This window comes from Botryllus schlosseri, chromosome 2 (assembly GCF_051294905.1).
Source record: "Botryllus schlosseri isolate E-star chromosome 2, Bs_hap1, whole genome shotgun sequence".
NCBI classification, from domain to species: domain Eukaryota; kingdom Metazoa; phylum Chordata; class Ascidiacea; order Stolidobranchia; family Styelidae; genus Botryllus; species Botryllus schlosseri.
In genome coordinates, this window is record NC_137237.1 from 18,524,763 (window position 1) to 18,549,677 (window position 24,915).

Sequence of the window (24,915 nt, forward strand, 5' to 3'; positions counted from 1 at the left end):
CCGCCCTTGACACGGTAGACTGGACTTTGAAGGGGCACTTCAGTCCCCGTAGTGCTGGACAAGTGACATAGCTTTTTGATATCTCACACGGTCGAAACCTCAGTGATATAATCCACTATCAAACACACAAAATTAAAAATAGGCACCGAAAAATTGGTATAAATGCACATGGCGTATATTCGTGACTATAGCCCACACCGAAAATGTACGAGCAAGCTTGTCACCAGTGGTAAAACAACTCTCATCGTAATGAATGGTGACGAGATTGCGACTGTTATGTTTCCGCGTCGCCGTGAATGGCATAGCTCGAACCCGATTGTTCGTATCGTCAATAGCTGATACGATTCGTTTCAATAACTGATTACTATAGTACAGCCTGCCATATACGCGCTATCGCCCGAGGCTATATTGTTCTACCTAACGTAGCCAGAAATTCGACTTGATTAGCCGGTCTGAAGCTACGCAGTCATTATTGCTCGTGACATTTCGTCGAGTTTAGGCAGCGGGTAAGGTTCGGAAAAACAGCCAGCATGAACGGGAGTATGATGGACGAAGAGAAACTGATGCGAGGAGACCAGACCTCGTTCTACAGTCTGATGAGGAAGAAATGCATCAATCAAAAAGAGTTCAGCGACGTGACCTTTTCTGTCGGCGCGCAGAAGCAACACATCACCGCCCATAAATGTATCTTGGCCGGGAGATCAGAGGTGTTCCGCTCAATGTTTGTTCAACAGAGTATCCACGCGACGGGCATCGTCGATATTCCGTATCCGCTTCCTGATATCAGGCCAGAAGTCTTCCTCACTACGATGGACTATATGTACACAAACTGTTGCACGCTCACTCCGAACTTGGCGCCTGATGTTCTCGCGATGGCCATCGACTACGGCCTGGACGGTTTGCGAAAGTTATGCGTGCGATACATGCTTGACGCTATCACCGTCGAATCCGTTTGCAGCATATTGCAGAGTGCCGTAGTTCACGCGCAAGAAGAAGTGCTGCAAAAGGCCTTGGCGTTCATAGAGACGCACACGAAGGACGTCTTCGTGACTTCTCAATTCTTGCAGTTGTCGGAGCAAGCCGTTGGTGTTATCTTGCGGAGCGATAACCTAGAAGTCGACGAGCTCGAGATTTTACTTGCAATTCGCCGGTGGGCTCAGGCTAATCAGGTTGTAAGCGGCAGGCCCATGGGTGTGTTAGCGGCGCCTATCATCAGACTAATACGATTGCCCTTGCTATCCGCCGAGGAATTAAGCAAGATAGAAGAAGAGAATAAGGAAGAGCAGATCATCCCGGTGCAACAAATGGCGGAGGCGTGGCGATTCCACGCTTTGAAAGACAGCGTTCCCGCGGCGTCAAAGGTCAAGACTAGAAAAGGGACGGAGTCACGGGAGTTTCATAAATTTTTGGCGAACTGAGAGAAACGCAATGATTCCCGTAACTTACTGCTGATTGCCATAAGTTGTTCTGTATATATAGTCTTCGCCTGTTTGACTTCGTTTTTACTTCCCACAATAAACAACATTCCTAACGCATGAAACGTTTCCCTGTTTTACGACATGGTACTGCACGATTGTGACGATTCGCTTTTTCCTATTCAGTATCGTAAATCAGCCATCTTACAAAAAGGACACTCGGTTACGAGTTCGTTAGCGACGCGCCTAACTTTATTCGGCTTCATTAAGTACTTCCTGCATTCAGACTTGTTCAAACTACTGGACTTTCAAAATGCGCAACTAGAACTATTCACTTTTCAAAACTCACAACTAGAACTGGAACTACTCGATTTTCAAAATCCAGAACTAGAACTAACAACCTTTGAAAACCCGCTACTAACTAAAGACACTGATAACTATATCAATAGTTCTTTACTGGCGTTCCCAGACGCCCAAAAATACAAAGTAATGTATTATTGTGTAGTTAGATGCGGTAGATTTTGGGTTTTGTGACTCAATGAAGATTAGGGGTGCCTCGAAAGCTTGCAGATGTGCGTGATGAATTCAAGGTCATTAAAGATTAAAAATCATACTGAACTAGATTTACTTCTCTGATGAAACACATTAATTTTTATATTATTGGAAATATCAGACATAGATTCGACATTTCAAAAAGACGAAGTTTCGAATTTGAAATTGGAGAGGTTTCCACCCGTTGAACCCACACATTGGCTACGCCACTGTTAGTAATGATGACTCTGAGTTCGCAATGGCTGCAAGAACATCACGCAACAGACCACCGGTATCACGATTCATGCCAAAAGACGACGCGTGTTCTCTAGCTGTTGGGCAACTATTTTTTTTCAAATATGAAACTACAACTAGAACTACTCACTTTTCAAAATCTATAACTAAAAGTAGAACTACTTACTTTTCAAAATCCGCTACTAGAACTAGAACTACTTAAAAACCGTTAGTTAATTAGTTGGCCGTCTACTAACTAAATGGGTAGTTTGTATAATTCTGCCTGCATTCGCTATTGAGCTCACGTGGGAATGCTTCCACCCTCCATCCACCATGCCTATCGAGATATACGTTACATTAAGATGTGTATGTCTGACTTCCAGTAGTTACTACTTGGCGTAGCCAGTCGAGAAAGAAAGGGGGCAGAACTAAATTAAGGGGGCAGAATAAACCTCTCTGAGTCATATCTTTTGCGACTTATTCGGCACGCTATGGTAATAACTAGGGCTGGGCAAAATCGAGTACCTGAGTGATTCGATTCTGAATCACGCATTATGCTTCGAGTCGAGTCGAGTATTCGAGTATCACTCATTATGACGTCATAACAGAATGTAATATGTCAAAGTTAAAATATGTACCTTTTATGCCACCACAAAGGAGAAAATGCCTGTTATCCATCACATTAAAGATACTTTGGTATTTTTTCGTCCATACCGATTTCATTGCACTTCTTGACAATGTCGTGGGATGATCACGACTTCGAAAATATGCTATTCCAGTAACGTTAGTAGCTTTGTACTATGTCTCGTATGCTGCGACACGGCCAATCAAGGTTTCAAGGCTTCCTCAGTGAAAAATAGTATAAAAACTATAATTCTCGTTGGTACTTTACCTTTCAGTTGCGATAAGCGTATAATTTCAGTACTCGAAAAAATGGTCTTTTACTACTCGACTCGAATCATTGAAATTAATACTCGATTCAGATTCGAGTACTCGAATCATTGTGCCCAGCCCTAGTAATAACCAGAGGATTGTCTGCCTGCCGCTTTGGAAAACGTAACTAATTGGCGAATCTAATTACTGAAAGCGAGTTAGCAATCAACAACTTGCACGGGGATCATGTTACAAAGCGAACGCACTCGTCTTGTAACAGTGCAACCGATCTCATTTGCATTCAAATAAGTAATCGACCTTGAAACAATACAAAAACATTTCACGGCTAACAATTACAATCTATATACAGCGCGGAATCTGTTATATCGTGATGAATTTTGACATGATTCAGTTTGCGTGTAAGAGTAACGTCTGCTAGACGTGTTAATCCTATTTATTTCGAACATAGCGCATACTAATTGTACCGGCATTATAATGACTTATTCGCAAAGTGAGGGAATCGCGAACAAGTTTCGGTGCGGCTATTCATGGCTGAATGCGTCCCGGTGGGATACCCATCACGAATGGTATAATCTAGTATGACGAATCGTAAATTTTAAAGATTGAGGTAGTTAAGATAGTGCACTGCACATCAACAGCGTCAAGAGATAAAATGCTAATCGAAGGTGTTGTTTCTTCAGGCTTGCAGGCTGCTTCTTTATTCTTTGAGTTAGGCAAAGCACCATAGCGATTTACATCGGGTCAGGGGCTTTATCCGATCATAAAGAGAAAAAGCGCTGGACAGAGATCTATTACATCATTTTCATCGAGTGACGTCTGCCTGGCTTTGACATCGGGACATCGAAATATCCAAGTCGGATGTTTTGCGGGATTTCGTCAACAAATCTTTTTGCAGATTAAGGATTGATATGTGATTGCTTTGAAATATACTTTCATTCAGTTGTTACTTTCATATTCTATATGTTCATTCACAATAAACTGTTGATCAGGACCGTAACTGCCGCACCCCAAACCCCCCAATTGGGCAGGGGGCGAGCTCGAAGGGAGCCCAAAATTTATTTCGTGAATTAGCATAAATTATAAAGTATTTTTTGAAAATTTATGCAGCTTTTTCAAAGTTTTTTCGCGCTCGGCGCGATATCAAGTTTTCAATAGCTTGATTATTGGGTACTTTTCACCCAAGAAAAAATACGCAAGATTTATAGAAATGGACATATCGGCGTTGGCCGTTACCGCGCCACGACGCACCAAGATATATAGTTTTAGGCCATGTAACATGCGACTCCAAGAAATGTGCCAGAATGATCGGCAGCGAGAAAACCTTGGCCGAAAAGAACTGCGCTTACAGTCCCCATGCTACAGATATACCGAGCATCCTCCTTGACAAATACGCGGATATATACGATTTACATCGGTTACCGCTAGTAATTTAATGTCTCTAATCTCATGATTTATTTACCGGGTATAACAATTCAGATCTTTAATCTAGCTAGAATGTGTGAATCCAAGCAGCGAAGTGCTTGGCATTCTCCAGCCACGAGCTATGGCGGGACGGTACCTTCTGATGATGATATGGCAAAGAGGTGACAGTCAGACATGGGGTAATCGCGATTAGTAATCGTAATCGATTACGACGATTACAGCATTTTCAAGTAATCGTAATCGCAATCGATTACATTCGAAAAAATTCCGAAGTAATCGTAATCGACTACTTTCCATATCTAATCGATTTCTTTGCGAAAGAACGATTACTTTTTATTTGTACAAGGACTATGACATAAACCGAACATTCGTGAACACTGAACAAGGAAGGTTCGTGATAGCACAAACGTTTGATTTTCAAACTCCACTGCTCATTATTACGTCAGAAGCAGCCTATTAACTTGTGCGTAATTGCGTAAGAAGTATCCACAGTAAATAGATATTCGATGTTCGTACGTCGTACATTAGTGTGATTGTAAGAACACCCGCCGTGCTGTATATCAGGTTATCAACACGTTCCACACGCCATCACCTCGCAGCAGTATAATTTATCTCCGCTCTGCCTAGTCTAAAATAGTAACTTATGTGTTGATGTTTGGTTAGGCTTATGCTTAGTTAAACGCAGTTTGACCGTTGCTGCTTTGCGAGCAGTAGGCCTATCTAGTACGTACGTACACCGGACATAGATTTGAAATTTTGTGCTCGCCAAATAAAACATTGCGGTTTCCACAACGAAGCAGTAGAAATTAACAGCTGGTGATATATATATATCAAAACCGAGCCGTTTTTGCCGTTTCTTGTAACGGCAGCATGCAGTACAATGCCTGTATTAAGTAGAAGGCAGAATATGTTCGCTTCGTCTTATTCTCATATGACTCTTCTTGAAACGGGCGCCAATCGTTATTTCACAATTCTTTACTCAACATTGAGACCTGCTGCCATGGCCATGGGCTTATATATCATGTTAGCGTGGGTTATAGCTGAAATCAGGACCAAAACAGCAATTCGTCCCCCAGTCTTTGGCCCCCATAGGGTGGTAATCTAAAGTTGAAGACTTCGTAAGTAAAATTAGTAATTGCATAATATTACTATTATTTTTATTCCTCTCTCAGCCCCCGAGAGTCAGATTTACCTGTAGAGTTTGTTTGAGGTAATCATGGTGTTGGTCGACTACAACGGTCATTTACACCAGGCCGATTTTCTGCATTTCTGATTCCGTATCTGCCGACTTGCAAAACGGCCCACTTCTAGGTCTTTTGTAAGGCACCGCTCACGCGGATGAGGCGGAGAGGAGGAGCCTAGATAAACCTCCAACAATTCGGAACAAATCCTGAAGTCGACCTCGGTCGGACTCGAACCCGCAACCCACTGGTGTTGCAGTCGTGAATTATACCACTGCGCTATCTCGCCACACAATTACCTTCCTGTAGAGCTGATGGCACGTGATTCATAATTATAATCTCTGATATCTTGTTATAATTACTTCAGTGTATGTTGTTAATTCGTGACCTCCAGTTTGTTATATAATCAAAAGATATTGTAGTGGCTCAAACGTAGCAGACTAAAAGAAAAACTTTCGTGAGACGCACAAACAAATTGTCATGTCTTTATATCTGACTGCATGCCTAGCAACTCAAGTTGTGAAGTACTAGGGTCAGCGGCCACATTAACTACAATAGGACTTGAAAACATTTTCATAATGGGCAAAAAAGCATTCAATCCGTCAATGCGGCCGTTGAACTTAACAATCAACACAAATGATCCATTGGTTTGATAGTTGGATAACGTTGTAAAACGTGTTGTAACACCACCTGCACTTAATTAAGTCTTATGATGAGCAGACTTAAATTTGAGTGCCGATCCAAACGTATTTGAGTGTGAGCATACATTTTGACGTGAGTTGAGTAACGAAATCGTTGCTGAGTAGAGAATTGCTATTCGACAGCAAAGGACTTGGTCTCCCCCCTTAATTAGAAACTCCAGATTCCAAGTCAAGCAAGTGTAATTTTTGAATATCAATTTATTGTTTGTTATAGATTGATTTTTTATTATTTTTGTTGGATTTTCCAACGTCAATGGGAGCCGCAAGTAGGCTAGCTGGAAGCCGAACGCGGCTCGCTGAGCCGCGGTTGAGAATCACTGATCTAGAGAGGATTTTCAAGTTAATTAGATCTCTCGAAAATACTCTCTAACTTATGTTGGTTTACGAAATACTTTTGGAGTCCCCTTTGAGCTCGCTCTCCACCCTGTTGGGAAATTTGGGTGCGACAGTTATGGCCCTGGCAAGTATGCAAATCGTTGGGCGCGATAATTGACCTCTATGAAAATAGGCACATTACGACGTAACAAGCAAATGACGCATCTTATTTAAAGGGAGTTTGTTATCTCATTAAGCCTTTTCAGCGTAATCCATATATTGTCTTCCAACATAGCTTCTAAGACGCAAAATAAATGTAATCGTGAGTAATCGTGATTACTTTTCCAATGTAATCGAAATCGTAATCGACTACTTCCTGATTTTGCTGTAATCGTAATCGTAATCGTAATCGCGTCATTCAGAAGTAATCGTAATCGCAATCGATTACATTCATGAAGTAATCACCCCATGTCTGGTGACAGTGTTTGGATGACTTTTTCGTATGACTTGACTTAACTCGAGTCACTTTGCAAAGATGGCTTGACTTGACTTGACTCGGCGCTTCAGAAATGCGGTTTGACTCGTGACGCGGAGCAAAATTTACGAGTCAATTTCAAGTCATCAAGTAAACGGTGTCGATTAAATCATTGTATCTTGTGTATGTTCTTGTTCATTGTTCGTATTGTTCGCGATACGCGGGTGTCATTTGTGAGAGCAACCAGTCATTCACTGATTGTGCGTTTCACTGATCCTGCATTCTTACATCATAAAATTTGATCGAAAACGAAATGATCACGGTTGACGTTGTCGTCGTAGTAGTAGAAGTTTAATCTAGGAGCATTGGAGCAACGTATCTCCATTTCTTAGACCAGTGGTTCCCAACCTTTTTTTAGACACGCCCCCCTTTATGATAGTGAAATTTCGCGCCCCCCTTATTGTCATATCACAAAATCCAAACGGGATGCTAGCAACCCCAACAGATTGTTTGATGGCATGGAAGGTTATAGCTGTTGATGAGAGAATCAAAAATATGAAATTCGGTGTATATATAGAGAAATACGTGTGAATTGGAGGTAAATCGCGCAACGCGCGAAATTTCTTTCAGTTGACCGCTTCTTCGCGCCCCACTTCAGAGCTTTCACGCCCCCAAGGTTGGGAACCACTGTCTTAGACGGTTCGGTGCTTACATTGCGCAATGCTCAGCTCACCTTTACCAACCCTCTTGTATGATTTAAATCTAACGAATATAGTATATGCGATTATAATCTCACGGATGTGTAGATGGGTAGCGTATTGTAACATATAAATTTGTTTAAACTTCTCGAAGCTTCGTATTCGATTTTGGCTAATAAATAACAGACTGTGGCATTTAGCATGTAGTTATACAGTTACTCCCGTATTTTATTAGCAGCTAGTTGTACGTGTGCGATACAATACCTTTTTGCATGTATATTTAACTTTGTATTCGTTATTTGATTCAAGATAAATGGCAAATTAATCTGTCTTCCACCCAGCAAGCACAATGTAATGGCTTAGAACCATCCCTCATACTTGGTAAATTCAATTTGACTTGAAATGTGACTTGACTCGTGACTGGACTTGACTTGACTCGAGTCACCTCCAAAATCGAGTGACTTGACTCGAGTAACCTTCGTAAACCGATTGACTTGACTTGAGTGGAGTCAAAATGTCCAATGACTCGAGATGACTCGTGACTCGAAGGTAGTGACTTGATCCCAACACCGAGAGGTGGAGTTCTTATTCGTCGAACACATCGAAATCTATATACCCAATATGTGCATATACGAGTGGATAATTAGTTACAACACTATTGATCAGATTGTGCATTGTGGAATGAGAAATGTGCATTGTACATATATAGCTGATTCTTGATGGTGTAATAATGAGCAGCATTGCACTATTCAATATTCGTTCATTGTTCAGTTTATATTAAAAAAACTAAAAGGTGTCGGCTTGCAGTAAAGAGAGATTATACCTAATTGTCGCTAGGTATCGTGTTCAACTGTACATTAATATAGCTATTACTTCATTGAAAGATAGGGTTGGAATTAGCAATATGACGTCACGTGACGTCATGAGGTTCACGTTCGCATTCACACAGAACCTCTCAAAAAGGTTCGCGTTCACACGAACCTGAACCTTTCAGAGGTTCACACCATCCCTACGATCCTACCTAATATGTAATATTTTGACGAAGTGGTTCACTGCTCCTTCCATATTAATATCGGCCTATGATATCGATTATAATCGGCCTTGTGAGTGTGTCGATAATCGGTGTCGGTATCGGCCTGCAAAAATCAATATCCGTCGACCTCTACTACGAATACGGTTTTGACAGAACTGCAGGTTCAATATTTTATATCCTTCCGTGGTCCTTCAGGCTTGAGAAGTGACAACACCATCTTTAATCAAAGGAAGCAAAATAATTGCAATATTAAATAATCGTGATTACCTTTTTCATGTAATCGTAATTGTAACCGAGTCGAATAACGAAGATTATGTAGAACTTCGTAATCGTAATCACGCGCTCAGTAGCCATCGTAATCGCGATCTAGGTACTTGTGCAGTATGCCCCATGCCTCCTAACAACGTCGAAATAAATGCATGATGCAATCAATACTAGGAAGTTGGTACTTTGGTGTGTGAACAAGAAGCTAGCAAGGAAGTCGCTGGTCTTAAGACAAATGTACAAAATTGATTTGTATACTCGCGTTCTAAATGTATCAAGTTACTAACTATGACATACGCCACACAACAATGCGCGAATTCGTTGTGCAGAACTATCTCGATTCCATGAATAGATGCCATATTGAAGATTACTTTATATTTAGGGACACCGTAGGAATATAAAGTTATGAACATACCTATGCGCGTTGAAAGAAATCTCGCGGGATTACATATTTTTATTATATCAACCAAACAATAAAATGGCGTGCTTTGGAAAAACATCACGCATAGTGTCGATTGTTATTGCCAGCTGATATAGGCCTTTTTCTGTGCTTTGTACAATCCACACACGTAGCATACGGCGATTTAGTCGATGTTCACGTTGGAAAGTCATCATACTACATTTTGGGATCAGAGAGTGTCTTTTAGTGATTATGTTCATGTTCATGAATTTGAGTTCTCGCTGAGCCCGTTCCCGTCGTATGATATCCATTATATGTCACATTTCCAATTTCCATGGATTATTACAGCGTTTGAAAAGCTTACGAGTGCTGAAAGCTAAAATGCTCGAGAGGGATTTATGATGTTAGGATTGCGAGTGCGCGCTCATATCAGTTCTGTCAATCATCGAGGCGTCAGAGTAAGCCGGGGATGTTGGTCCAAGTTCAGCCGATGAGCTTAACAGTAAAATGTTTTCACGAAAATAGTTCTGATGAGTCGTCTGATATGATTTCATTCTATGGATGTGATGGACAGCTTATATAACCAATAGAGCTAACGTAGAACTACATTGGCAAACAGAATTTACTGCTATTCGCGATACTCGTTCGTTCAGTAGTTTAACAAACGTGACAGGTTTATTGAGAGCTATTCTTTGAGTTACGTCGTGCTTCCGTCAACATCAAACTGACAGACCCAACCAGCTATTTCGATCTATATGATTATATAATGAATCTAGCGTCGGCGTCTAGTATGATAAATTATTATAAGAGTATTTGCCTACCAATGCCAATAGGATATTTGACTTTTGTCACAGCGTAGTATAGCCGGTAGATATGGAGACGCGAGCCGGACAGCCGATGAGCCAGTCCAATGACATAATGGCTCCCATTCAAGGCAGCTCTTCAAACGAAGGTAAGTATCCAAATGCTTTTCCCATGCTCGAAATTGCTTGACCCTACTTTCTGTGAACTGAAGTAGCTCTTAAAGTCAAATATCGTTTATTATTGTTCCCGAAAGTGCTCCGTGATATCTTAGCCGAGCTTTGCTCAAGGTCACAAATGGTCCATTTGTATCGCATTACCGATGTTCAATATATGGTAATGAAATGTCACATTTGTATTTTGACTGCTGTCTAACTGTCCATATTTCGTTATTACATGCGTGCCATATAAGATTTCATGCACACAACGATTTCCGCATTCTTGCAGACAAAATTATTTCGTAAGACAGTAATATTATCCCCGTCGCCCCCTTGATTAACATTCTAACCTCCCAGAAATACTGATCGCGTAACATGCAATATTTCATGCTTGTGACTACGCTGTCATGATTTCTTTCGATTCGAGCAAAGGGGCATGGATCATGGGGTACACGTATGATAATTCATACAGTGTATGCGTACATGCAACGCATATATATTATAAAAATTATACAGAAGAGAAGGACGAATTTTGGGAGAGAAGCGAAATTTTTTAACAATGGTTTGACGTCATATATGTATTATGACGTATGAACATAAATGGCGCTGCAATGTCCAAATCGAAATTTATGGGCAAGGGAGCTTTTCACTCCTAGATGACGTCACTGTATGAATAAACAAGTCCGCAGTTGTTTCTAGTCCGGCGTGAGTTTCCTACCGTACCCAGACGGCTGTTTTACGTATTAAAGTTATGGCGGTTTACCGTTTACCCTCCATATATCACGAAACAATATTTTCCCCGCCCGTATATCATGCGAAGGCTAAGTAGTACTAATAGAGCGGACTTAAAAGCTAAAACGAATGCGTGTAATCGGAAAATCGTTGAAAAAATACTGTCCTTTTCATCATATACATACATCGTTAGACCTCAATGTCCGAATGAAGGTTCGTGCAAAATTGAAACGCCGTCTGAATGCAGTCAGTATACTTTTGAAGACTGTTTTAAGGGTCATTTCAGCTTCAAAATTTAACGAGATTGACGACACGCCGAACGAATTGCGAATGACGATTTTTTTAATAATTAATGGTGCCAATGACCTCTTGAGTAGAACGTGATGAGACTTCTTTTGTACACGAATGTTGTCGCACCCGTTATTCACCAACCTTATTTACTTCGGTCCACAGCTATAAAGAGTAATCCATTCCCTATATCTAAAGTTTAAAGGTAGGCATCGGCCCTAGTATTTGCCTTTTAACAGATCTTGAAAGTCTAGTACATGGTAAACAAGGTAAGCATCACGGCCACTTACCAGCCCATCATGGTTTGCTAATCGCCTATCTAAACGTTATGTGGCAAGTTGAATCCTGTCGTGTAAAAAACATACTTGTTCTTATCTATTGAATGATATACACTTATATGGAGTATATGCGCTTGAGGTGTATAGACGAAGCTTTGATTATGTGAATACTGCAAGACCTAGAATTTGTAAGGTGCTATATTGCATGTAGTTTTTGTTACACGGTGCAATGCACATCGTGCATGTGCGATACTCAGTGTATGGGGCCGTACACTGCTGTAGGCTAATAGTGTTACTGAGTGCAGGAATTGGATGCCGGGGATAATTAGAGAAAAGCTGATTTCTCATTTCATATTTATATGCATGTATGGGAATGCACACAGTCGGTTATCGGACGGTCCGGGGCAACGACTGCAACGAGAATCATGTCTAATGAGATCAGCAATACGGAATTTGCCGATACTTCTGATCTGCCCGCAGTGCTGCGATTCGCAGTCGTGAAACTTCAGTTTTATTCAAAGCGATATAGTCTAGTCCAGTGGTTCTCAACCTTGTGGGCGTGAATGCATCTGAACTGAACGGGGGCGCGAAAAAGCGGTCAACTGAAATTTTTTACGCGCTCTGCGCGATTTATATCCAATTCACGCGTGTTTCTCTCTATATAGACCGATTTTCATATTTTTGAATTCTCTCATCCACAGTCATAACCTTCCATGACATCAAACAATCTGTTGGGTTTGCTAGCATCCCGGTTGGATTTTGTGATATGACGATAAGGGGGACGCGAAATTTTTCACTATCATGAAGGGGGGCGTGTAGAAAAAAAGGTTGAGAACCACTGGTCTAGTCAGTGCATACGCGTATACAAATAACTTTTAATCGCGTTATGCGTAGAACAATATATACATCCAACAGAATTTGTATTCTATCCAAATTATCAACCTAGTAGATTTTTCACACCAAAATCGCACCGTCGCTGGCTGAATGTTAACACAATGCTTATAACACGGCTACATTCTATTGACTATAGCATATGGTGTGGGTTTTCCTATGCTGTGTGACACGCTGTGGAATACGAATATTTATAGAGAGAAATGAAATCCACGATACAATTTTTGCAACATAACTCGAACAGAACTTAGGTCAAGAACGACACGAACTCTATTGTGTTTTGAACGTCTGAAATGAACTATATATTCGACGACAACGCCGCGAGGCCACGCATGTGGCGTGCTCGCACAAAGGACAGTCTGTCGCTATCCGTAGGCTTTTGTCACGATTGTTTGTAATACGACGACAGATGTTTCTGGGGGGTTCGCGATTTAGTAAAGAGAGGCATACTCTCTGAGAGCATTTTCTCTACGCTATATAGCCCATATATGTGGGATGATGAAATGACGTTGGCATCTCAGTAGATCGTGCTCGATATACATTTCCTAAAATAGCGTAAAATGAACTGATTATTATGGTTAGCACAGGTTAGTATTTTGATAAGAAACAATTGATTTTGCGGTGGACAGGTGATCCATATTATCACAGTAGTTGATGAATGACTCAATTGTTGCGCTACTACCAAATCGTTTGTAGAAGAGAGGGATTACTGGGAATCTCGCCAGTTTGACATATTGTCCTGCCATCAGGTAACAAGGGGATGATTGACTCTTCGATTGTTGAACATTCGGTATCCGCAGTTTTAGAAAGTGTAACCTACGTAAAATCGTATAGGCCCCAACATGCGGTATAAATAACTGTTATTGAATATATGAAGTTCATGATCCATGGCTAATTGGTTGTAGGCATAATAGTATGATTTAAAAATAATCCACTACAGTAATTTTCCGATTGTCTACAGCAGGGGTCGCCAACTCAAAACGGGTCGCGGGCCACTTTTCAAATTTCGTAGCGGCCGCGGGCCGCATGAATTCGATGTCGATAGTAGGCAACCACATTGTAAAACTCTACGTCAGTACAACGCTATGCTACCTAACATAGGCGATTGGCATAGTGACCACAAAAGAAGTAATATTTTATTAAAGGAATAAATAAACAACAAAAGATCATTGTCATCAATTTCATTGATCAGCTGTGCACGATACCCGAAAACGCTTTGGGGGGCTAGCGAGATACGCTACTAGCTGAAAGACCATCTCCACGGCAAGCTTGATCTTGTGGGTAAACCCTAAGCCAGTGGTTCTCAAACCTTTTTAGATATGCCCCCTTAATGATACTGACAAATTTCGCGCCTTCCCCTTAGCGTCATATCACAAAATGCACCCATAAAGCTAGCAATCCCAACGGATAGTTTGATGGCATGGAGGGTTATGAATGTTGATGGGAAAATTCTATAAAATGAATTTCGGACAATAAGTATAACTCTGAATTCGAGGTGAATCGCGTCTAGCGCGAAAATATTTTTCAGTTTACCGCAGCTCCGCGCCCCGTTCAGATGCTTTCACGCCCCCAGTTTCAGAACCACTGCCTTAAACCGTTTTTAAGCGTCTCGGTATTGGCAGTGTTTGGACTATGCACGTTAACTTCAGCATTTCAAAATGTTTTCTTATCTTTCTTCCGAAATCTCAAATCATGTCGCGGGCCGCAACATATGACCACGCGGGCCGCGTGTTGGTGACCCCTGGTCTACAGACAGCAGCGAAAGTGTAGTGGAGGAGTTTTCAACCATCCACATCCCGCATCTTCCCCTGACACAAATCGAAGTCCGGTGTCCTCCTATGATACGATTCGCTGATACAAATGAATGAATCATATTTACATTTATATTCATGAAAAATAGTAGATCGTTACATAATAGTATTAATTTGTCATCTTTAATGCTGCTTATGGCGTTATACTACGTAATCAAGGAATTTTACGTTACAATATGATATGACCCGATGAACATAGGGATGGTGTGAACCTCTGAAAGGTTCAGGTTCGTGTGAACGCGAACCTTTTTGAAAGGTTCTGTGTGAACACGAACGTGAACCTCATGACGTCACGTGACGTCATATTACTAATTCCAACCCTATCTTTCAGTGAAGTGAAAGCCTATATTAATGTACAATTATACACGATACTTAGCGACGGACTCGTGCCTTATAATGCCACAATTCCAAAGTACATATTGGCGTTTCAAACGTCGCTAAATGTATCAACTGAGGCAATTAAAGGATATAATACTCCCATAAACCAATATCTTCCGTCGCTTTGCCAACAATTTCGATGAGGACTTACCAGGGAATATAAGCTTACGCCTGAACGGTCTAGACCAGACAGGACAATGAACTCGGCGTCTGAGTATCGCTACAACTACATTGATATTGAGCTGAGTGTAAAACGGCCTTCTATACTTGCTTTAAATATTATCGCATTAACAAGTTATACACTATACAGCAGTAGCCAACACCTCAATTGCATGGATTTAGTTTTAATGATGCAGTAAAGATATGGAGTCAAGATTGACCCCGTACGCATGCAAGATTATGTTTCATCAGAAAACGATATCAATCTCATTGATTGGTTGAATAAGAATCATTCGCTGACTACGTATTTCCCTCATGATGTTGTGTGATGGCGGGTCAAACTCACAACAGCGAGTCACTAAATATTCACAAACGGAAGGATGGATATTTCGAGCAAACTTTTGTAACATAGCAAGTCAAACTTTTGAGATTATCAAGGTGCGTGCTCGTTTAGTGTTGATTTTTAATGCTGCCAGAACCATGCATAGAGTGGCGCGCAGTTGAAATGCAATAATTATGAACCAAAGATGTTATAATGAAATGAAAATTGTAATATATGAAAAAGGTTCACAGTGCAGAACCTACCAAGGTTCTGTTGTGAACGCGAACCTCTAAATGTCCGAGGTTCACACACAGAACGCGAACGTGAACCTCACGTTCACACCATCCCTATATACACATATACATTATACATGTATCTGTACTAATACCCTGGAGTCTTGTCTATACCCGCGTGTTCAAGCAACTCTATTGTAGGCTACAATTAGTATACTATATGTTGGTATATGGTGCAATCGAAGTAAATTTTTACTCTGCAGTAATTCGGTCAAGGTTCCACCTTGGTGTGCAGTATCCCGGACATTAGTCGGAATGATGGTCACCTACCTACCCCACTAAAATCAACGGTATAAATTTAGTACTACTCAAATTGGGCTGTAATTTCAACCTACAGATTCGGACCGGATTAGAAATCAATCTATAGGTCAGGGGTTCTTAACGGGGAGTACTTGTACGGCTTGAGGTATACGAAGAACCAAAGCACAGGGTACGATATGCAGTGCAAAATTTCTGAATAATCTGTAACAAGTAACTGTTTTATCGCTGGACACAATGACTCGAATCCGAATTAAGTTTTAATTGTCCTACTCATCGGAGTGGCGTAATGAGAGTCAATTTTTTCGAATATACTGAATACACGCCTCTTTACAATATATGTTATATTGTCAACAGAATGATAGTTTCGATACTTATCACAGCATCCAAAATATAGGGTACAAAGCTACGCACCCATACGTGGAAAATACTTTGCTGTGAAATCGTAATCAGTCCACACCAATGTCAAAAAGTCTAGCGACATGGTATTATCTTTAATACGGCGCGGAACAGTCAATATTTTCTTTGTGGTTATAAAAAAGTCACGTATTTTAACTTTCTTCGCCGTTCTTACTGTTATGACGGCATAAGGCGTGATATTCGAATACTGAACTCAAAGCCCAATACTGGATTCGGGATGGAATCACTATAGGTACCCTAACCGTAAAAGTCAAGAAGGGTGGTTTTGTATTATGATTTCATAGTGCAGACCTCATTTCGACACGATCATTGACGATAATCGGCAACAAAAGGAAGTCATCAGTAAATTGAATGACCGATTATATTGGTGTGCTGTTGATGTCGTGAAACTTTCAAGACTGTTTTAGTGTATGCATTCAACATGTAAGTTATAAACACATTGAGTATAAATCATATTACTACAATTTAATGTTATTTACGACGGTTATTGTCTAGACCAGTGGCTCCCAACCTTTGCTACTCATCGCTCCCTTACCAATCTCGACGCACATTTTCGCCTCCCATATTTACAGATCCCAAAAGATAACGTATAATCGGGAAATTTATTCACCTAACTCTGATTGCTGATGAATTTACTAAAAAATGTGGTATATGCTCGAAAACCCGGTTTCCGCGTCTACTTTCCGTTGAGTTGACCTATTTTTTCGCTTCGTATGCATTTTTACCGTGTTATTTGAATATGTCTCAATGGGCGTTCTAACATTATCGCCCCCCTCCCAGTCGCCTCCTTTGGTATTTTCGCCCCCCTTGTTTCTCAGAAGAATCGCTCACGTTGGGAAACACTGGTCTAGGCGGGTTCGAGAACATTTCCAGAAAGCTCAAGGGTATAGGGACGCTAAAATGTGAATATTGGGCAGTGTTTCTCAAGCTTTTTTCTTCATTCCCCACTTCTGATTTTGTCCGATTTTGCTCTCTCCAATAAAATTGGTAAGACTCTGGTCGTATCTTATTTTAACTTTATTCATTACGTTTTATCAAACTCCAAGTTCACCAGAGTTATATGCCGGAGGTCACTGACAAGCTATTTATTTTTTTGAGTGCACCCAATGTCCCATGACGCTAGACGATATGCATCAAAAATAGCCTTTTACTGCAATATAAAGCTTCTTGTGTCCCGGTAACCTGCAAAATGTTGCGAAAGCGTGTGCTAAACGTATTTGTAACCCCAATATTGGTTATCAAGAATTAAAAAAATGGTTTTTGTGCACAACTCGCCGTAAAATTAGCGAATCATACAGTCCAGAGTAGTAATTTGGTAATCGTAATCGTAGCAGTGTTGGGATCAAGTCACTACCTTCGAGTCACGAGTCATCTCGAGTCATCGCACATTTTGACTCGAGTCAAGTCAAGTCATTCGATTTTCAAAGGTGACTCGAGTCAAGTCAAGTCAGTCGTGTTTTGGAGGTGACTCGAGTCAAGTCAAGTCAAGTCTAGTCAAGTCACGAGTCAAGTCACAATTCAAGTCAAATTGAATTTTCGAAGTATGAGTGATCATTTTAATCTATTATATTTTACTAGCTGTGTTAAAGAGATAAATTGGTCATTGATCTTGAATCAAATAACGAATATAAAGTTAAATATACATGCAAAAATGCGCTGTATCGCTCACGCACATGTAAAACTGCTAATAAAATACGTAAGTAACTCTTTAGCTACATCAGGGGTGTCAAACTTACGACCCGCGTAGAAATTCTGAGTATATGTTGAAAATTGCGTGATTTTATCCAACACATTTCTCGAATTTGTAGTAAGAAATACTATTAATAAATATTCCTTCAAGATAGAAAATTTCGAGTATGTTCATAGGTCACATTATAACAACCCGACAGCGGAGTTGTGATTGTATCGTCAGGAGAAAATCGCTGACATTAACACCCAATTTCGAGAATGCGAAAAAGTGCATATATTGGGTTAACAGTTAGTACTATTTTGGAATCATTTGACTGGTGCGGTCCGCGAGTGATCTGTATATTTGAATTCGACCCACGACGCCAGTTGAGTTTGACAACTCTGAGCTACATGCTACATTCTCTTATTATCATCCAAAATAGAGGATCGAATACGAAGCCTCGAGAAGATGAACGAAATTGATATCGTACAATACACTAGCCATCTATACACATCCGTGAGGATGTAAATGCATAAAATATATTCGTTCGATTTAAATCATACAAGAGGGTTGTTAAAGGTGAGCGCCGTGCAATGTAAGGACAGAGCCGTCCAATAAACAGCGATTCGTTGCTGTTAAATTAAACTGCTACTACGACAACGCAAGCTGCGATCATTTCGTATGCGTGCAGTGTATTTGTGATGTAACAAAGTAGTATTAGTGAAACGTACAATCAGTGAATGACTGGTTGCTTGCTCTCAAAAGTTACAACGGCCTGTCGTGAATAATCCGAACATGCACAAAATACATTGATTTAGTCGACACCGTTTACTTGATGACTCGAAATTGACTCGTGAATTTTGCTCCGAGTCACGAGTCAATCCACATTTTTGAAGCGCCGAGTCAAGTCAAGTCAAGTCATTTTTGCAAAGTGACTCGAGTCAAGTCAAGTCATTCGAAAAAGTTGACTCGAGTCTGACTCGACTCGAGTCTGACTCGAGTCAAGTCATGACTCGAGTCATCCCAACACTGAATCGTAGTGCTATGCCCCCGTACATATGTATCTATATATTGTTTATTTTGCAAGTGCGTCTATTACCGACTATAGAACCCCCTGAAACACCCAGTAATGGGGAGTTCTCCACCGGTTGGGAAGCACTGATCTAGGGATTCGGGGCGGCTTTGGGATCGATAGACACGGCACCTTTCCACTTCTGATATATTTATTCTTTTACTAGCTAAGTTTACAATGTCGTGTTGTACACAATTATGATGCGGGGGGTAGGAGAGTAATTAATTTTGATGCAAAATTTAGTTAATGCCAAAATATCATCCAAGACCAAAAGTAATTCTACTGGGTCAGAAAGGAACTGCATAGCCAAGTCACCGTAAGGTCTACTACAGTCTACACAATAGGAACTATTTGAAAAGGACCTGTGACTTATTTGTTTGCTGGCTTCTTCGCCTGATTTCAATCTTCGTATCAGATTAACGGCTCACATACTTGTCGTACATATTATCACTACTGTCTGTAGGTGCATTTTATAGCATACCGCGACGAAGCATTGTTTATTCACACGACGAATAAATTTAATGACAGAAAGCTCCAAGGAGTGGAGCGAGGGTCGGAAGAGATTTTTGCATCATCATCAAGAAAAGTATTTGAAGCGTCTGACACAGTTTCGGGAGACATTGCTCAAGGAAAAAGATCTCGTGAAGCGCAGTTTGCCGAAGTCCTGCGAGAAAAGCACTGGTTTTTGGGAAGTGATCATGGCCGATTTGCAAGAGTCTTCGTCGAGTCATAATTTTCCGGGAATGAAATCTCAGCGAGCGCATCATTCATCCGTTGGAGGGATGTTTAGCACAGATTTGAACAGGAGGTATATATATTTGACAACCGGTTGTACATTTTATAAGGTCTAGCTATAAGCCCAATACTAATTTCCAGTGGTGAACGGTATTTGTAAGGGGAACCTATTCGTATGCACCGCTGCTGCAACGCAATTGGGTTACGGGTTCGAATCCGACTGAGTGTTAGAGGAATGTCGAATCTCTTCACAGCCATCCCCCTAAGCGATCTCTTACCGAAGCCTTTAGCTAGAAAGAACATAGGCCGTGCTAATATATCGCAATATCGGCCTGGCATAAAATGACCATCGTGGATGTATTGGAACACAATGAATACTGACGAACAGAAACTTGCAGGGGCCACCTGGAACGGTTGCGGCGCATACGAATTATGCAAACAAGGAGAAAGCTACCGCCTCAATTGGAACCGCTCCACGGAATCGGTTTGACGTCACGTCGGAGAACGGAAAACACTCCCGTCGCTCACGCGAAACCATTGCGTGTACAGCCTACTGCGTATCATGTCCGTTGGTTGCGCGGCAACAATCTCGTAACGCCGATGGCTGAAGAGGAAAGCGATGTCGGTGCATGGACGCTGAAGCAAATGAAGTAATGTTTCCGTTTTATATCTTTATCGCGGTGCATCGTAAACATACATGCTGGTGTTCAGGTGTGGCGAGATAGTGTTTAAATAAGTGGTGCGATCTACGTATGCAACAACATTGGATTGCGAGTTCGAGTCCGACCGAGGTCGACTCCAAAATTCCTACCAAGTGTTGGATGTTTATCTAGGCTCCTCCTCGTCATATGATCCGCGTGTTAGTATATATAGCAGCCGAAGCACCATGAGTATACTTAAACAATAACACCAATGTGCTGGTGTTGAGTCGGGCTGGGTTCAATTGTTCAAGTTGCATTGCCTTTACCCTAATTAGGATCGATTGTTAATTGCAATGATTCGATTCGAGTAGCGAGAGATCATTGTTTGAGTACTGAAATTAGGTACGCTTCTTTCCACTGCGATATAATTTATAAACAAGAGTTGTAATATCGCCCCGGAAGTCTTGTAACGTCGGTTGGTCGTATCACAACATACGACACGTGTAGTGCAAAGCCATAAGCACGCTGAGGTAAATGACATTTCCGTGAAGCTGTAACATACCCACAACCTATACAACATTGTTCAAAAGTGCAATGAAATAGGTATGGTAAACAAATACCATCCTATCTTTAATTCGATGTCGAATTGGCATTCTTTTCTTGGAGATCTCATAAATTAAGCTTTCCACATCATTGATATCCTTATGACGGTTTTATTCGAATACTCTACTCGAAGCCTCTACTCGGCCCAAGTCTTCATTACCGAAGTATTTCTACATTTTCATAGTACTCAAGTCTTCTTTGCTTACTTGCACAATACGTTCTCAAGCGGTCATGATTTTAGACTATAGGCTATACTTCTACTCCTATTTACGACTTTCATTTTGGGGGCAACCAAGGCCTAGAATAGTTACTATTTTACTTACCTGGAAATGGCTACTTCTACCTGGACTGCAGTACAAATCTACGACGTTAATTCTACTTTTACAGGAGCAACAAGGATGGCTATTTTTACCGGTGTTAGTATGGATACTAGTTTCAAATCTGATTGTATTCTTTCCTAGTGTACATCCTATAATCCGCACCCTCCCCCAACAGTAAATAGAATAGTGGGTAAACCCTTCCATAAAAGCACAGTCCGAATTAGGGAGTTTTATATAGTTCGAAGTCTTCAATGGTAGTTTCTGAGTCGACGATTTGTCTTCGTGGCAAGCTGCATCTATAAAACACCTACATAGAATCTACAGAAAATCTGTTCTCTTCGCGAACTTAGAATTAACCAAAAATCAAATTGTGGAATATGTACTCACTTCTATCCCTACAATCATACAAACTATATAAGGGTGTCTTTCATCCAGAGGTGTTCAAAGTAGTCTGCTCTGCTACTCAAGTAGAAGTAGAAGAAACGCCATCAATTTCTTATCCGAATTACAAGTAGAAGCGGCGATTTCCAAGACATGTCAAAACAACATCCAGTGGAAGTAGAAACGGAAAGGTTTGTCAAGGAAGTAATGTCACATATTCGATTTGGTCGAGATGTCGCTCGCGTTCTGCAGTTAGTCGGGGGTGACTTCTGGGTACTACAACCACAATGCAAAACGACTAATGGCACTACAAACTGGCACAATCTTTATATATATTTAGTTGACCGTAGGGTTGCATTTAAAACAAAAATCAATTGAAAACAAACATGTCTAAAACAAGGCCCTAATTTAAAACATGTTTTTTTTATCTTTTTTTTGTTTTTTCAAGCCATGATGTCACGAATATCCAGTTGTAACGTAATAATGGATTGAGATTGTCAATTGAAATTATAAGGTTAATATACCTCCTTTGGCGAAATATCTGTACTATAACTGTTGAACCGACTATTTTGAGGGTTCCAACCACCCCCTATCGATATACGTCAGCTAAATCGAGTGGTAATCGTCCGTGGGCTCATACAACATGTTTTGTAGAAAGTATTTACACAATTATGGCATAATTTTACAACTTGAAAAAAAAAACTGTTTAAAACATGTTTTAAACAAAGTGTTTTAAACCACCGTTTGTTTTAAACGCAACCCTAGTTGACCATGATGCCGGGGGAATTTCGCACGGTTTTTTATGAGAACTTCATTCATAAAAATGATGCAAACTTTGTACTAAGTATAGGTATAGTTTACCAGAAAATAAATGTTAAAGCTGAAGGAAAAATATAGTCAAAAACATAACCACATATAGGTGGTGTTGTAGGCAAAACCTACTTAGTACGAAAAAGTATAAGTACTTCGTTGTTGACCACCTCTGCTTTCATCTGATGATTTCCTTGGAGGTACATGATTTGGAATTGCTTAATGTTGCTAATCAGCGGCGCTGCCTGAAGAAATCACTTCCATGGATTGCAACCATGTATTTTCGCTTCATTATTTTTGTATATAGAGAACAGCTCGCAACAGTTCGCATTGGAAATGCGGACATGATAGCCCACTGGGAAGTTCGCAAAACGATATTTTATAACCTCAACGATTACACCACGGAGACCAATCAATTTCACGAAACACAACTCCTACAATGTAGGGACAATGTAGAATGTAGATACAAGGGACTTCCTTGGTACTCAAAGTGTGACAATCGATGAAGCGGTAGGCTACAAATAATCACTTATTTTTGTTCGACCTCCTGTAATATCATGTAACCCACTCTTATTTGGTTCAGACTGCTGGAAACCGAAATCGGCTACGAAAACGCATCTCATCATCTCTACAACGACGACGGAAAACGATGGCGCAAAACGCACCCGTCCGACGGAGGCAACATGAACCCGGAACATACGGTACCGGAAGATCGAACCCACAGCAACGCATCGCAGTCAGACTCTTCCACTCATAGCCATCAAACCAAGGCACGCACACGCAGTAATAGGTCGATTATCTGTAATAGGCCGCCCGATTCCGATCAATCAATTCCGCCGCTGAAGATTGAATCCCTAACCCATCCAAGCCGCGAGTCGTCACACAGTGAATGCGCGACAGAAATCGTGTCGCACAACTCCTCCAACTCTTCGCCAGAATACACGGCAGAAAAGAACTTGACCGACAACACCGTCCGAGCCAGCGCCGGCGCAAGCGAACGACCGAAATACGTTGACCGGGCGTGTTCTCCTGTCGGATTCAGACTGCCGCCTCTGGAAGCGAGCTCGAGAACCAGCGTGTCTAGCTCCGCCAACTCCAAGAGACAAATTATTGTCAAAGTTCCGGATGGCATCGAATGAAGAAGCATCGTCGACACTTTTATTCGGGAAACATCAGAATTCTTTCTTTTCTGTAGGATTACGCAGCTTATTTGGTACCGTCCATGACAGTATTACAGAATCAGCGTGCATGTTCGTTCACGATGCTTTAAATCGGAATCGGGGTACATAAATATATAATCTTGTGCTTATACAGGAACAGAGTCAAATTACTTACTTTCTGGGTTTTAGATTTTGTGAAGTATATATATCGATAGTTTCGCATCATTTTCACGAATGGAGCCTGTATATGACGGTAGCCTATCAGTGTAATGGCACCTATTTTCATCGCCATTACTCATTTTGCGGTGGTCGACGCATGCGACCTACAGAAAAGTCTGCGACGTCTCGTCCCAATCTATTTCTTCAAACGCAACACGTTTCCAATGACAATTTGCAATAACTATATACAGCGTTACTGCGTTGCCAGGATATAAGTGAAACCGCTTTTGCTAGGAAGCTCACTCGGCGAAGCATCGGATGTGGTATTATGAGTTATGACGTAGGCCAGTGGTCGGGAACCTATGGCTCGCGAGCCATATATGGCTCTTTTGGGTATAAGATATGGCTCTTTGCCAAATATATATTTTTGTTCTGAATTGATTAATATTGCAGCGACTTGTTGGTAAATTTTCATAACGGCCAAAACAGTTATTCTCGTGGCAGTATAAGCATGTCTTCGAGAGGTAATGACAATGCCTTCTTCAGGTTTAGGGGCTCGGACCCCCTCTCTTCAAAATAATGAAATTTAAGTTACAGTCACGCCGCCGGCCAATATCACTCGCGAATTCTATGCGCCAGTACCAGTATTTGTTTGTGTTATACTGGAGCCAAACCTCGGACCTCGCCTCCTGTTAATTGGCAGGCTATTGATTAGTTCTCTGATTGCGCTGTTTATTTAGTTGCCTTATATAACGACTACTCGTGCTGTTAGGATGTCTCTTCAGTAATAAGCGTTCATCGTGTGTCGAGATCGTTTCGTGGTGCAACAGGGAGTACAGGCTCTGTATCCTGGCGTGATGGCAGCAATGGGATTCGAACCCATGCCATTGAAATGACTGGTGATTCAAAGCTCCTGGCGATGTATCCGAATCGAAATCTTGAATTGTGCGATACGTTGAATCAAAGAACATAGCAGGCTTTGCGACGCTCATTTCATAACGCAGTTCTCAAAT

At 41.1% G+C, this 24,915-nt stretch overlaps 2 protein-coding genes across 3 annotated transcripts; both read left to right on the forward strand.

Moving 5' to 3' along the window:
• The first annotated feature begins 333 nt into the window (after window positions 1-333).
• LOC145433973 (BTB/POZ domain-containing protein 19-like) lies at window positions 334-1,540 on the forward strand. Its single transcript, XM_080311233.1, has one exon. It carries the CDS (start codon window positions 531-533, stop codon window positions 1,416-1,418), a length of 888 nt encoding a protein of 295 aa, XP_080167359.1. The 5' UTR covers window positions 334-530; the 3' UTR covers window positions 1,419-1,540.
• A 7,991-nt stretch (window positions 1,541-9,531) lies between these two features.
• On the forward strand, window positions 9,532-24,343 carry LOC145433972 (uncharacterized). 2 transcript variants are annotated; one of them, XM_080311231.1, is made up of 4 exons: window positions 9,532-10,515; window positions 19,622-19,901; window positions 20,227-20,478; window positions 23,167-24,343. In XM_080311231.1, exons 1-4 carry the CDS (start codon window positions 10,437-10,439, stop codon window positions 23,720-23,722), a joined length of 1,167 nt encoding a protein of 388 aa, XP_080167357.1. In that variant the 5' UTR covers window positions 9,532-10,436; the 3' UTR covers window positions 23,723-24,343. The 2 variants fall into 2 exon arrangements, with proteins under 2 accessions (XP_080167357.1, XP_080167358.1); XM_080311232.1 differs by lacking the exon at window positions 9,532-10,515 and adding an exon at window positions 10,569-13,298.
• The last annotated feature ends 572 nt before the right edge of the window (window positions 24,344-24,915 follow it).

What these genes read in the sequence shown, in the direction of transcription:
- LOC145433973 (XM_080311233.1), top strand. Translation starts at nt 531, where the DNA reads ATGAACGGGAGTATGATGGACGAAGAGAAACTGATGCGAGGAGACCAG.
- LOC145433972 (XM_080311231.1), top strand. Translation starts at nt 10,437, where the DNA reads ATGGAGACGCGAGCCGGACAGCCGATGAGCCAGTCCAATGACATAATG. An exon ending in AGCACAGATTTGAACAGGAG is followed by an intron (nt 19,902 to 20,226) that starts GTATATATATTT and finishes AGAAACTTGCAG; the next exon opens with GGGCCACCTGGAACGGTTGC. An exon ending in TGGACGCTGAAGCAAATGAA is followed by an intron (nt 20,479 to 23,166) that starts GTAATGTTTCCG and finishes TATTTGGTTCAG; the next exon opens with ACTGCTGGAAACCGAAATCG.